This window comes from Ostrinia furnacalis, unplaced genomic scaffold (assembly GCF_004193835.3).
Source record: "Ostrinia furnacalis isolate ACB-3 unplaced genomic scaffold, ASM419383v2 OfSCF6240, whole genome shotgun sequence".
Classification (NCBI taxonomy): Eukaryota; Metazoa; Arthropoda; class Insecta; order Lepidoptera; family Crambidae; genus Ostrinia; species Ostrinia furnacalis.
This window is the reverse complement of record NW_021136479.1, coordinates 232116-246688: the sequence shown is the minus strand read 5'-3', so window position 1 is coordinate 246688 and position 14573 is coordinate 232116. Positions and strand designations below refer to the sequence as shown.

The following is a 14573-nucleotide window of genomic DNA, read 5'->3' as shown; positions in this document are numbered from 1 at the left end:
ATAATGTACACAAGATTCGTAATTTGTAACTGCGTGAATTATTTTTGATCAACATTATGTACATACCCTGACACACTGACTTGCAAACAATGTAAGAAAATTTGAACATTGAAAATTTCGCGCCTACCTCAACGCATTCACCTTTCATCCTTTTAAAATGGCACGGAATAATTCTGTCTACATTTCCAAGTAACATCTGCCGATCTATGTTTTTCTTAAAATAAATGGGTAAAATGTTTTGGCTAACATGGCATCCCTAAATTCACTCACACAATAGACAAACGCCAAAATTTTGCGTCACAGTTTTGTTGTAGCGCGAGTTCCGTCCGCCTTTTTTTATAGGTCCATGATTACACTATTTTGTAATCAAAATACAAAGTTTGGTCGATGGTGCGCGAAAAAAAAAGACGCCACCTTCCATACAAAATCTTGGCATTGCCATTTGTCAAAAATTTAAAGTTTAGGGATGGAATATTAACACAAAAATTATTCATACACCTCCACTCCTCTGTAACACACCTCCTTTGGATGCTCGTTCATGGCTTAAGTTAAAATTTAAAAACATAAATTGTCATAATCTAACGTCAGTGTAGTCGTAAACATACAGACAGGCATACATTTCAGTCTATAAAATAATTCTTACCACATTTATATACGTAATAGCAATGTCTCTTTTGGCTTTGGACAAATGGGCTGCATTAGTACGGATTATTGCGAAGAACGGAGGGCCATTCAAAGCGCTGTATAAGATATGGCGGTACGACACTTTGAAGGTATATAACCATTTATATTTTTGGAAGTTAAGTACCTGTAAATTATTCTACTTAGCGCTCGTGTACCTACACGATGCCGCCTCCGCACCCTCACTGCACCGCCGCCGCACCTTGGTGGTGTCTTCATTTCACCGTAAAATATGCTAAAATTGTGAGTTCCGTAAGAGATTTTTTTTGGCAGGAAAATACATGAATTTGTATACCCACCAACCGCGGGGGCAGCTAGTGGGTTATGAGTGGGGTTCTCCCTGCCAGAAGGGCTCTGACTAACCGAACCCACTGTTAGTTACACCTAGCACAGGAGTCAGGGGCTTCGCTATTTTATACTGTACTTGTTTTTATGTCAATAAAGTTTATATTTATTCTAAACGTCACGTTGACACACACCATTCGAGACCCACCGTGCTGCTGCTGCACCGCCACCGCATCGTGTACACGGGCGCTTCGTTCGTTCGTTCGTTTTAGCCGAAAGACGTCCACAGCTGGATAAAGGCCTCGCTCAAGGTTTTCCACAAAGACCGGTCCTGCGCCGCCCGCATTCAGGCACCTCCCGCAACCTTCACCAGATCGTTGGTCCACCTAGTGGGAGGCCTGTCCACGCTACGTCTTCCGGCTCGTGGTCGCCTTATTGTAGCATTTTTAGGGTTCCGTAGCCAAAATGGCAAAAACGGAACCCTTATAGTTTCGTCATGTCCGTCTGTCCGTCTGTCCGTCTGTCCGTCTGTCCGTCTGTCCGTCTGTCACAGCCGATTTACTCGGAAACTATAAGTACTACAGTGATGAAATTTGATGGGAATATGTGTTGTATGAACCGCTACAAAATTATGACACTAAATAGTAAAAAAAAGAATTGGGGGTGGGGCCCCCCATACATGTAACTGAGGGATGAAAATTTTTTTTCGATGTACATACCCGTGTGGGGTATCAATGGAAAGGTCTTTTAAAATGATATAAAGTTTTCTAAAAAACATTTTTCTTAAAGTGAACGGTTTTTGAGATATCAGCTCTCAAAGTCGTAAAAAGTATGTCCCCCCCCCTCTATTTTTATAACTACGGGGTATAAAATTCTAAAAAAAATAGAGGTGATGCATGCTAATTAACTCTTTCAACGATTTTTGGTTTGATCAAAGTATCTCTTATAGTTTTTGAGATAGGTTGATTTAACTGTTGCTGCTACGGAACCCTTTGTGCGCGAGCCCGACTCGCACTTGGCCGGTTTTTTAGATTAAGGACATTCAATTAAATAGCCTAATACCTAAATCTTTCAATGTTTTCCACATATCTAACAAGTCTAGGTACTTCTAAAAAAGTAATTGTGTGTGGTGAAACACTCCATCTATCTGTAAACACAATGAATTGGGTGTTGTTTAATTACAAGATGCCCCCATTTATAGTGCCGGGTGTCAGACCTTCCAGGGCGAAGCTGCTTTTGCGAGAACGCGCTTACGGGCACTTTAACTAGATGGCAGTGTACGTCTTAAAAAGGAGATTTTTTTTCAGGGACTCCGAGTTTTGATGTTTCTTCATTATCCATCCATTGACACTTAGGTATGCTTTAAATAAAAGAGGCATCGCCTTGTAATATTTGAAGGACTCCCTGGCATCAAATGCTAAGTCTATAAACTTTGCAACTACAACTACAAGATACTATAGGTACAATTATTAGACATCTTGCAGACATTGAATGTAATGTAGGTGGAGGTGGAAAGTGTGTCGAGTGGGGAGCGGATGTGAGAGTTAATATTTTTGCTATAGACTACCTAATATGAAATAACGAATTTATGGATGAAAGAACAAAGATGTTTGTTATTATTTCACTCTTGAACCACAGAAAAGATTTAGACGAGATGTGGAGGTAGTTTGAGAGTCAGAGTAAGTAAACATGAGTGGAATAGTTTTCATCCCAGCTTTTAGAAAGGGGACAGTGGTAAAGGTTTGTGACAGACCAATATTCACGCGAAATCGCGGGCGAAAGCTGTACATGTTCATGCACACAAATGTTTGTTTATACTGAGCGGGAATCGAACCTGCGACTTCTCGGTGGAGGAGTCTTTCGAAACACTACAACAAACGGCCGACTCAAGATCATATCCGTCAAGTAGGAGATGGGCGTTGTTTTACAAAACCACACCCTGTATAATTGCCAAACGTTCTTCAGGAAGGCGTCCTGAAGGGCTGCGATTGCTTCGGGAACCGCTACTACGAGAACACGTACTATATGCTGGGCCGCAGTCGCTGGGTGGAGTACGCTGACCACGTGAAGTGGAACTACGACGCCAGCCAGGTGAATTACAGACCAATAGGCCTGCCCAGAAGCGCAGCGTACAGTTTCATCATCAAGTAATTTAGCCTCCAAAGAAGGCGCAGGAGCACTAACCTATTTTACAAATGGGTGAATTGGCCTTCATTACCCATGCTGGCCAGACGGGTTAGGGAGGTAGTGTGCAGTGATAGCAAGTACTTCATTCCGAAAGATGCTATTCCGAAGTGGGTTGAATGAGGGCTATCGTTTTTATACTTAACAGCTGGCACCCCTGGCGATTGACAGGACCTTACTCTACAGTGGCGCCATCTTGATGAGTGCAAATGCGATAGTCTTCCTACCACTTTAGCGCTCACCAGTTGGTGCCACTGTCTTCGCTACTAGCAAGTGACAGAACCTTACTCTACAGTGGCGCTAACTGGTGAGCGCTAAAGTGGTAGGATAGCCCTCATTGAAAAGCAGCTGCCGATGGCACATGTAGCAGCTTTATACAGACGGCCACGGATGTGAATAAGAGTACTTTATTCACTAATAACACAAACCGACACAGTGACTACATGCAATTACTGTTGTATCCGGTAGTTAATATTAGTTTAACTACTTACTGTTAAATAGCGACTTAACGACACTATCCCTAAAGTTGTAAGGGCGCGTGTATAACACCAAAGTCCCCCGATTCAACTTGTTTGTGGAACGCTGCTGCAATTGATGTGGTGATGGAATGGCCTCAAAGAATGACAGGATAATCCAATAAACAGTATATCGCCCGTTTCCCATAATCAATCCTTGTCCAAATCCGGATTTCAACTCAATTCAACTGTCAAATTGAATCAGTTTTAGAATAAGTATTCACAATTTTCGAATAGTCTTATTAACATGAAAACATACATCAAAAACTGTTGATATTTTGACCAAAAACATATTTTGAATGAAAGACAGTTGACGGACGGATTTGGATTGGGATTGAATATAAAAAACCAGCATGTTGTAGATAGATGTGTGTGGAGGCCAGTGATTGATTTCATGCTACTGTTTTCGTGATGTAGGTTCTAATATGTAATAATTACACTAGGTCACAGCTGAGTGGTACGGCTGGCTTCACTACAAGACGGACTGCCTTCCCTACGAGGACTGCGCCAAGTACTGCCTGAACTGCTGTTCTTGGTACAGCCGCTGGCTCCTGCCGCACCAGGAAAACATGTCTGGGACGGAGTGCGCCTACTACCCCTTCAGCACAGTCAGGGCGCATATCAAAGTATGGGATGGTAAGTCTTGCTACTGCCTCTACCATTCGTTCGTTTCAGCCAAACGACGTACACTGCTTGACATACCTAGTCTTCCTCTTAGGATCTCCACAGCGACCGGTTCTGCGCGTCCCACATCCAGGTACTACCCGTTGTAGGTACCAGATCGTCGGTCCACCTAGTGGAAGGCCTGCCTACTGGCACTTAAGTTTAGAAATTCTGCGGTCCGTCGCCCTTTTATTTGATCTTGAGCCTTCTTATGAGGCCCATAGTAAGCGACCACGTCTCAGATCCGTATGACATCACTGGCAACACAAATTGGTTAAAGACTTCTCTTGATGTGTGATGTTTTCAAAACTGGCTTCTGTTTTCGTATCAAAACCTAAATTTTGTACCAAAACCTAACATTTCCCTACTTGTAATCCTAACTATCATAAAACTGGTTACTCATCCTAAAAGTGCTTCACGAGCTCTATCTTATGGTATCAATATTAAGTTACAGAATAAACTGGATATATCCAAAAATCCAATGTTTCCATCTTCCATACATTTAGTACCACTCATGGAACTCATCTCTTGATAATACACTCGGCGTCAAATAAATCGCACCCCCCGCGACAAATATTGTTGGGGCACCATGATTGTGTCAGAACAAAATCTTTAAAGTTTGCGTTGTGGAAGGTGCGATTTATTTGATGTTGAGTATATTATATCAAGTAAAGCCTAAAACTACTGTTTTCCATATATAATTTTAAAAAAATATGCAATTTAAGAGTTTATTTAAAGTTTATTATTTAATAAAAAATATTTGTTGCAAATAAATAATTTGTTTTTGTAATATTATGTGGTTGGCATACATATATTTAGTATGGAAGCTAGAAGCATTGAATTTTCAGATAGTTCCAGTATATCTTGTAACCTGTTATTGGTATCGTTTGAAAGACCTCGTAAAGCACTTTCAGAATCGGTAACCAGTTTTACGATATCTTGTACAATTTAGAAATAATCGAGTGAAATTACTTATTGTTTCCACACTGTACGTATAGACAGAAAGAGGGAAGCCGTATCACTACACTACCTAATAAATTACTTTTTTAGAGTGATGATTTCAAGTCATTTAATTTTAAAATTTAAACATAATTTTTAGAATAAAAACAACTTTAACATCAAATTACAACTTGAAAATCCTAACTTTAGCACCAAAACCTTACCTTAGTACCAAAACCTAACCACAATAACCTAAGTACCAAGACTTAACCTTAGTACCAAAACCTAACCTAAATAACCTTAGTACCAAAACTTAACCTTACTACTAAAACCTAACTTTTGTACCAAAACCTAACTTAAGTCCCAAAAATTAACTTATGTACCAAAATCTTACTTTAGTAACCAAACCTAACCTCAGTACCAAAACCTAACCTTCCTTAGTACCAAAACCTAACCTTACTACCAAAACCTAACATCAGTACCAAGTGCCAGAACATAACTGTAGTGCCAAAAACTAAATTTTGTATCAAAACCCACCTGTAGCGCCAAAACCTAACTTTTGTACCAAAACCTAACTTTAGTACCCAAACCTAACCTTCTTTACTATCAAAACCTATCCTTAGCACCATAACCTAACCTTTGTGCCAAAACCTAACATCAGTACCAAGTACCAACACCTAATGTCAGTACCAAAACATGACTGTAGTGCCAAAAACTAACTTTTGTATCAAAACCCAACTTTTGTACCAAAACCTTTCTTTTGTACCAAAACTTAACTTTAGTACCCAAACCTAACCTCAGTACCAAAACCTAACCTTCCTTAGTATCAAAACCTAACCTTTGTACCAAAACCTAACATCAGTACCAAGTACCAAAACATAACTGTAGTGCCAAAAACTAACTTAGGTATCAAAACCCAACTTTTGTACCAAAAACTAGCTTTTATACCAAAACATAACTTTAGTGCCAAACCCTTATTTTAGTACCAAAAACCTTACTTAAGTACCAAAACCTTACGTTAGTACCAAAACAAATGTAGTAGTGACCGACCGAATATTCGTTTTCGTTTTCGTTTTCGGCCATTTTCGGCCAAAAAATGGACATTCGGCCATATTTTCGTTTTCGGCCAAAAACCAGCCGAAGCTTCGGCCAAACCGAATATCAGAAATACGTGAATAAGATGGTGAAGTTTATCGTTCCGATATCTTCAGGAGTGAATCTGATGCACTCATGGTTCCAATCAGACTTGACCGGACGCGGTATTGTCACACTCTATTGAAGTTTTGAAGTGAGGTTACATTGTAAAGGGTGTCCAGCGAAAATTTTCCAAGTTCAAAATTGAATACAAATAAAACCAAAGAGTTTTCATTAAGTTTAATTGTTTCAAAATAGAGTCTAATGCGGATTTGAAATACGCCATGAGTCACTGGTCGATGTGTCTTGCTTCACAGCAAGAAGGTGTCTCACCACACACGGAGAGTACCTCGATGGAGACACTGAGGACTATTTTTTCTAGCCGCCTCGGTCATCAGATCTCACACCATGCGACTTTTTCTTGTGGGGATATCTCAAGTCAAAAGTTTACAGCAAAACAATCCTTAAATAATTCAGGTTCTGTAAGAAAATATCCGCCGTGAAGTTGCAGGAAAATTATTAGCGCGATTTGCTCTCGCATAGTTGCGAATGTAAGGGTCCGGCTGTGCACTCTCAAGTGCCTATAGTAAAACGGGCATCATTTAAAAGACATTGCCTATAAAAAAATAAATCCGCATTGTTAAACTCCAGTTTGCATTAGTAATAAATAATAAAAAATCATTAATTTATTTGTATGAATCATTTTTGAAGTTGAAAAATTCCCACTGGACACCCTTTATTTCTTCTTCACTTCCCAATATTTCAATATACACCGGAAATAATATTCTACTAAGAATTCATAATTCAATTTTTTGTGTTTTAATGCCGGTTTTCTTTAATCAATCCTTATCAAAAACAACTGTCAAACATCTATGTTTTTGGTCAAAACATTAACGGTTTTCAAAGTTTTTACATAATTTCAGATTGAAATTTGAGAGTTGAAGGTCATTTTCGTTTTCGTTTTCGTTTTCGGCCGAAAATGAGACTGCAGCCGAAGCTTCGTTTTCGTTTCCGTTTTCGGCTGAAAATCCATATTCGGTCGGACACTAAAATGTAGTGCCAAAAGCCTAACCTAACCTAACTTTCCAAATCCGTTTAAGCATCAAAAGCTACCTTTCTTACCAAAACATGTAAAGTGCCCCATAAGGGCTACCTTTTATTTTTTTATTTTTGACGTTCATAAGTGCCACTTGTGGTCTAAACTGAATAAATGATTTTGATTTTTGAAACCTAACTTAAGTGCCAAAACCTTATTTTAGTACCAAAAACCTAAGTACCAAAACCTGACTGACTGATTTTGTGCCGAAAACTGACTTTTGTACCAAAACCTAAATGTAGCACGAAAGCTTTACTTTTGTATCAAAACCAGTCTTTAGTACCAAAACCGCAGTGCCATAAAACCTAACTTGTTCCAAAACCTGAGTACCAAATCTAACCTTAGTAACAAAACCTAACTTTTGTACCAAAACCTAACTTTTGTGCCAAAACAACTTTAGTACCTAAACCTAACGTCCGTACCAAAACACAAATGTAGTGCCATAAATTAACATGTACCAAAACCTTATTTTTGTACCAAAACAACTTTAGTACCTAAACCTAACGTCAGTACCAAAACATAAATGTAGTGCCAAATACTAACTTTTGTACCAAAACCTAACTTTTGTTCCAAAGCCTCACTTTAGTACCAAATCTAACTTTAGTACCAAAACCTAACATTTTTACCAAAACAACTTGAGTACCTAAACCTAACGTCAGTATCATAACATAAATGTAGTGCCAAAAATTAACTTGTACCAAAACCTAACTTTTGTACCAAAACAACTTTAGTACCTAAACCTAACGTCAGTACCAAAACACAAATGTAGTGCCAGAACCTAACTTAGTTCGTAGCTCCCTTAGCAAGCTAAATTAGCAAAAGCTAAGTTGTACTAAAACCTAACTTTTGTACTAAGACCAAACTGAAAGTAGAGTGTCCATGATGAATGGACTAACAACCCAGAATCGATTGGGATTAACTGGGTACCAATCACAGTTAGTTTCATTTTTTTTGCACATTTTTTTTTTTCATTTTTATCAGTTTTTACAGTAATTTTATTTATCGACTAATAACTGGATTACTTATTTATTGTATAAACACTTATACCTACGGTAAAGTTTAATAAAAATCCGTAAAGTAGTTTTTGCGTAAATGAATCATAACGTCCATCACATCCATCCCCACAAACTTTCTCATTTATTACGAGTAATGGTAGGAATTAGAATAACGGGACTATTCCCACCTCTCGTTCCCACCACTGCAACTCCTGTGTAGCCAGGATCTACAGCTTGACCGCCACAAAACCCAACCAATGAAGGTCAAGTTTGTCCCGGGGGAAAGTTAAACTGTCATTGGACCCGCAACGAAATTAATCAGATGAACATAAGAGGAGTTCGAAATACAGGTTCGACTTCCTTCCATTGCAAAGCGGATGACAGGTGACAAACAAAGGTTTAAAACCTTTAAGAAAAGATTATGCACCACGGACAATAAATATCAATTAAGGGGGCTTATCTTATGAGCAATTAGCAACTACCTGCCAATAATATTTTTCAGAAAAATTATAGGAATTAGAATAGGAAGGAGGCAGGCCAAGTACTTCCTTGTAGTAAGTAGGAGAAAGCATTGAAATAATCACGATCTCTCATCAAATATTTTTTGGTCTGATTTTCTGGACATTAATTTGTCATATTTTACTATTTTAGATTAATTGTTATTTAATTAAAAGATTTAAATATAGTGGGATAACAAGTTTATTATTGCGTACCTTTTATACAGTGCCATCTGACAGTGACGATATGCCCTAAAAGTTGCAAACACTGAGGTTTACGGGCGTTCCGCAAGGGTGTTTTGCGGACTTGTTTTATTCAACCCCTGTACACAGAGGGCAGTTTACAGCTATTTTAAGTCGTCTTACTGATTCATGTTACAAGGTACAAATGGAAATTAGGACAGGGTCAATAAAATTGTTTCTAAGATGGTAAATTAAAGAAGAAAGGTGTACTAAGCCCTAGAAAATCATTAAACATACATAGGGTAAACCAGAGAGTGATTGCCCACTGGTAGTGATTGCCCGCTTTAAGAATAATATTGTCAGGTGCTGACTTTGAATCACTCTAGTTAGATTTGAATTTACTAAGTAGATGGCTCCGAGATCAATGTACAGTAGATTTATAATTTACAATAGGAAACACTAAAAAAAAAACAGTTATGGCGGATTTTGTCAAGACGCACTGTGATTCGTGTAGAACAAGCTAGCTGGACAAAAGTCATTGTTGAATTTCTGATTATCGTTTATAAAAAACGATAAACAACATCCCAGACATTAAGGATTCCACAATTTTTTACTTTGTTAATTACCTAGTTGTGAGTAATTAACATGGTAAGTGAGGATATGAGGATAGTGTAATTTTTAATTCCTAATTTTGCTCGACTTTCGACAANTTCTTTAATTTTTCATCTCATTGGTTTTGAAATCTTTAAGTGGGCAATAGCTATACGGTTTACCCTACTAAATAATAATAATATAAAAAAAAATGCTTTATTTCCTCACCACAACAATCATTACAATATTTTTAGTACAATTTAGACTTATAGTAGAATTCGATTATTGTGAGACTGTCTCCCAAAAACCAACTTCAAAAAAAAAAATACATCTATACTAAATATTATAAAGAGGAAAGATTTGTAGCTTGTGATATGCCTGTAATGTACCAGAATAATCGTTGCATTTGTTTAGTGAAATTCTATATTCATCAAAAATAATAAAATAATATAAAATTGTTTTGAAATACAAAAAGGGAGCGCGCGAAACTTTTTCAGGGATGCGGATTATGAGTTTTACAGTTTCAATGGCTGCTAAATGTCTTTTATGCTAAAAAATTAGAACTAGGTAGATTGATTAATTTAAAATTACCATTTTATTTCTCTAAATTGGAAACCAAACTACTAATGATGCATTTTAATTAATAAAAGACACAAAAATAAATAAATGGTTAGATCATAAATAGATTTTATATAATAAATTTTACAACGAAATACTTACTTCTATCACAGACAATGTAATAATACTAGTCTAATGCCACCTGTCTGAATGGTAATTAGGTAAATGTGCAGGTTTCTTGGGAGAGGCCTTTGTCCATCAGTGGAAGTTTTTCGGCTGAAACGAACCAACGAACGAACAGGTTTAGCGCAACTGCGTGCAATGAATGCAACTTGAAGATTGAATAGCAAGTATGAGTGGTTCTTAAGAGATGGCGCTAGTAGTCGTTAATGGTTGAGGTCGGTTACCCAAGTAATGATAGAAAACGCGCTAACGCCCGTATTCACAAACGATGCTTGCTTAAGTGAAGCAGCAAATCGGACGCACAGCGTAGAATAGAGCTCTGTGATTGGTTCGTGTGTCACTCTGTGCGTCCACGCGCACTGTGAGAGCACATAGTAATGTTTGTGTAACGGGTATAAGTGTATTTTGAAGTTTTATATTATCTATGTTACCAATGTGAAATGGGCATGTACCTAAATTGAAAAAAAAAATGTTGTACTTATTTATAAAGAACTAGCTTTCCGCCCGCGGCTTCGCCCGCGTGGAATTTTGTCTGTCACAGAAAAACTTTATCGCGCGCGTCCCTGTTTCAAAAACCAGGATAAAAACTATCCTATGTTCTTTCCCGGGACTCAAACTATCTCTAGGTATGCCAAATTTCATCAAAATCGGTTGCGAGGTTTAAGCGGGAAAGCGTAACAGACAGACAGACAGACAGAGTTACTTTCGCATTTATAATATTAGTTGGGATTTGGTTAGAATTCAGAAATTCCAATGATTTCGCTTCGCTTTAAAAATCATTTGTAAGATCATTTTTACTTTTTCTTAAGTTTTGAAAGTTCAGTTTTAGTTCCGTTTGCTTCTGGACGTGAAATACAAAACGCTGAAACGCTGCAAGCGTTTGCGTCTGTTAATAACACGATTGAAAATACCAGCTAACGCTGTTGGAGTAGCCTGGAGTGAGACAAAATAAAAAAAAACTTTATTTACTATATGTGATTGGTTTTGGGAATATTTAAAATAGTTTTCTTTTGTTCCAGGACAATCCATTTGCAACCGACCCGTTTGCTGAATCAAAGAAGTTATAAAAGTTGTGCAATCAGAGAAGGAAATGATAAAGTTTATAAATAGATAACAAAAGTAATTCTTAATTTGTATTTCAACTATTTAATAAATAAATAAATTGGAAAAATCCAAAAACATTTTTATTTCTTAAATTTTTTTTAAGGGACATCAATATTAAAACAATTAAATAACAGGGATATGTTTACAGGGATGTCTAATGATTTCATAGTAAAGTACTTAATATCATTGATAGAAGCCACATTAAAAAGTAAAAAGTTTCTTACATCTTTCATAATTTCTTAAAAAATAGAAGTCAACAACAATCTTAATATCTGGGGGCACGCAGTGCCGAAGCTCGAAGCAATTCAGGCCATTTTCGACCGCCTGTAACTTCGTTGTGGATAAAACTAGAAGGCTGAATTTTCATTAGCTATGCAGGCATTGTAAAGACACGGTATATTTCAAATTTCATTCAATTTGAACCAGTAGTTTAAGAATTATAACGGGTCAAAGTTTTTTTAATTTTGTCACTCACTGACTCACCGATCATCAAAATTCTAAGGCACTTCTAGCAGACCTAGAAGCTTCAAATTTGGAATATAAGTAGTGTTTGGTGTATGAATCAAGGAAAAACTAAAATATTTGGGGGCACGGTAGTGCAACCGCCAAGTCGAGTAAAATTTTTCAATTTCGGTCCAGTTTTCTAGATACATAACTGCTGTCTACAAAATACAAAAAGAAATGAGATCCCATCAAAAACAATACTTGTCAAAAAAACCAAGTCTCGCAACTCAGTTGTTCTACGGTAAAAAGTTGTGAGATCCATGTAATACCAAGTCCAGGCAAGGAAAACTTTAACGTTTTACATAAATTATTTGACTTGGCCATCCGGTAGTGCAACCGCCAAGTCGAGTAAAATTTTTCAATTTCGGTCCAGTTTTCTAGATACATAACTGCTGTCTACAAAATACAAAAAGAAATGAGATCCCATCAAAAACAATACTTGTCAAAAAAACCAAGTCTCGCAACTCAGTTGTTCTACGGTAAAAAGTTGTGAGATCCATGTAATACCAAGTCCAGGCCAGGAAATCTTTAACGTTTTACATAAATATATTGACTTGGCCATCGCATGAAAACACGTGTAAATTAAATTATTTAGTGCGATGGCCAAGTCAATAATTTATGTAAAACGTTAAAGATTTCCTGGCCTGGACTTGGTATTACATGGATCTCACAACTTTTTACCGTAGAACAACTGAGTTGCGAGACTTGGTTTTTTTGACAAGTATTGTTTTTGATGGGATTCATATTTTGTGCCTCAGACTTCTATTTCCTTTTGTTTTCAGATAGAAAGGGTAAGAGCAACCAGTAAAATCACTTAAAGATTTTTTATTCTTAACCATAAGTACATATTGCCCTACAAAATTTAGGGGAGGGGAAACTTTCGTTTTCACAATTCATAAAAAGTACGCTAACGTTGGAACGGAATCCTTCATGCGTAAATCCTACTCGCACTTGGCTGTTGTCGACTCCATCAGAATTTCAGAGAATATCGAAAAGGTTAACCTTTATTGACAGGAATATCTACAAACTATAGGTCGTCGGTTAACCAAATTTCGGCGAATACAGAGATTGCTGTTCGTATCATCGCTAATTGGAAGTTCTCGGAATAGCTAAGAGAGGGCGCTGGTATCTCTTCCAACGCTGCTGACAAAATGCGAGGTAGCAAACAATACGTTACAAAATTATGAACATAGCCAGAGTAAATACAAATGAGTAGGTGTATGTGAGCGCGCCAATACAAACCGCGCTCGGTGCGTTTCTATGAAGATGACCTACTCATTTGTATTTACTCTGACATACTTAGTCTAAGCCTAGGCGCAGACCATCGATTTTTCGTCAGCCGATAGTCGATAGTTTAGTCGGGCAGTTGATCAGGTATGGGCATGTATGGAAGTGCGCTCATTACACCTTCTTCATAAAATTTAAAATCGGGCACAACTAAAAATCGGTGGTCTGCGCCTAGTCTAATAGTCCAATCAACGAAGCTTTTGCAACCCGAATAATTCCTCTGCCTATAAAACTTGGTTCGTTTCAGCCAAATGACGTCCACTGCTGGACAAAGGCCTCCCCCAAGGTTTTCCACAATGAACGGTCCTGCGCTGCCCGCATCCAGGCTCTTCCCGCGACCTTTACCAGATCGTCGGTCCACCTAGTAGGAGGCCTGCCCACGCTACGTTTTCCAGCCCGTGGTCGCCACTCGAGAACTTTCCTGCCCCAACGGCCATCGTCTCTACGAGCTATGTGCCCCGCCCACTGCCACTTGATTTTAGCAATTCTGCGAGCTATGTCGGTTACTTTGGTTCTCCTACGGATCTCCTCATTTCTGATTCGATCACGCAGGGAAACTCCGAGCATAGCCCGCTCCATCGCCCTTTGGGTGACCTTGAGCCTTCTTATGAGGCCCATAGTAAGCGACCACGTACATGATGAAAATAGGTAAATCCGATTATAGGTAGGTAGGTACCTATACAATAATCCTACAACTTTTACAATGGAAAGATTGGTTATTTTTACCAAAACATGATACCTACATTCATAAGGTTAACATTGACATTAAAAAATAATAAAAATTGCGCAGTGTAGGGTTCCGTAGTTGTCCGTCGCGTCGTTATCACAATATATTTCAGAAGCAAGCAATTACTTCATCTAAAGCACAATCTAAAGTCAATAAAAATAATTTATTCTAATGAATCTTTATTCGGTATGAAATTTTATAATCCTTTTGTTAAACGACTACTTATTAATTATTACTCTTAGGGCTGATTTTTCAATCGTCGGATAACTCTAACTGAAGAATAAGTTTGGCACATTGACAGTTTTAGTATGGGAAATACGTCGAAATGACAAGTTTATTCTTCAGTTAGAGGATATCAGTACCTCTAGTAGGAAAAACTTTCGAGTTCGTTTCGTTGCGTATTCAAAGTGTCATCGAAAAATTTTGCATGAAAAATTAAACAGCGCC

General features: G+C 37.8%; 1 protein-coding gene across 1 annotated transcript; it reads left to right on the top strand.

Moving 5' to 3' along the window:
- Positions 1-600: 600 nt before the first annotated feature.
- Positions 601-11603, top strand: LOC114362161 (probable NADH dehydrogenase [ubiquinone] 1 alpha subcomplex subunit 12). Its single transcript, XM_028317449.1, has 4 exons — positions 601-773; positions 2932-3057; positions 4109-4301; positions 11524-11603. Exons 1-4 carry the CDS (start codon positions 666-668, stop codon positions 11553-11555), a joined length of 459 nt encoding a protein of 152 aa, XP_028173250.1. The 5' UTR covers positions 601-665; the 3' UTR covers positions 11556-11603.
- Positions 11604-14573: the final 2970 nt, after the last annotated feature.

Excerpts from the sequence above, each read along its gene's own strand:
- LOC114362161 (XM_028317449.1), top strand. The coding sequence starts at position 666 with ATGTCTCTTTTGGCTTTGGACAAATGGGCTGCATTAGTACGGATTATT. Across the intron at positions 3,058-4,108 it reads GGAACTACGACGCCAGCCAG|GTCACAGCTGAGTGGTACGG; the intron begins GTGAATTACAGA and ends TAATTACACTAG. Across the intron at positions 4,302-11,523 it reads GCATATCAAAGTATGGGATG|GACAATCCATTTGCAACCGA; the intron begins GTAAGTCTTGCT and ends CTTTTGTTCCAG.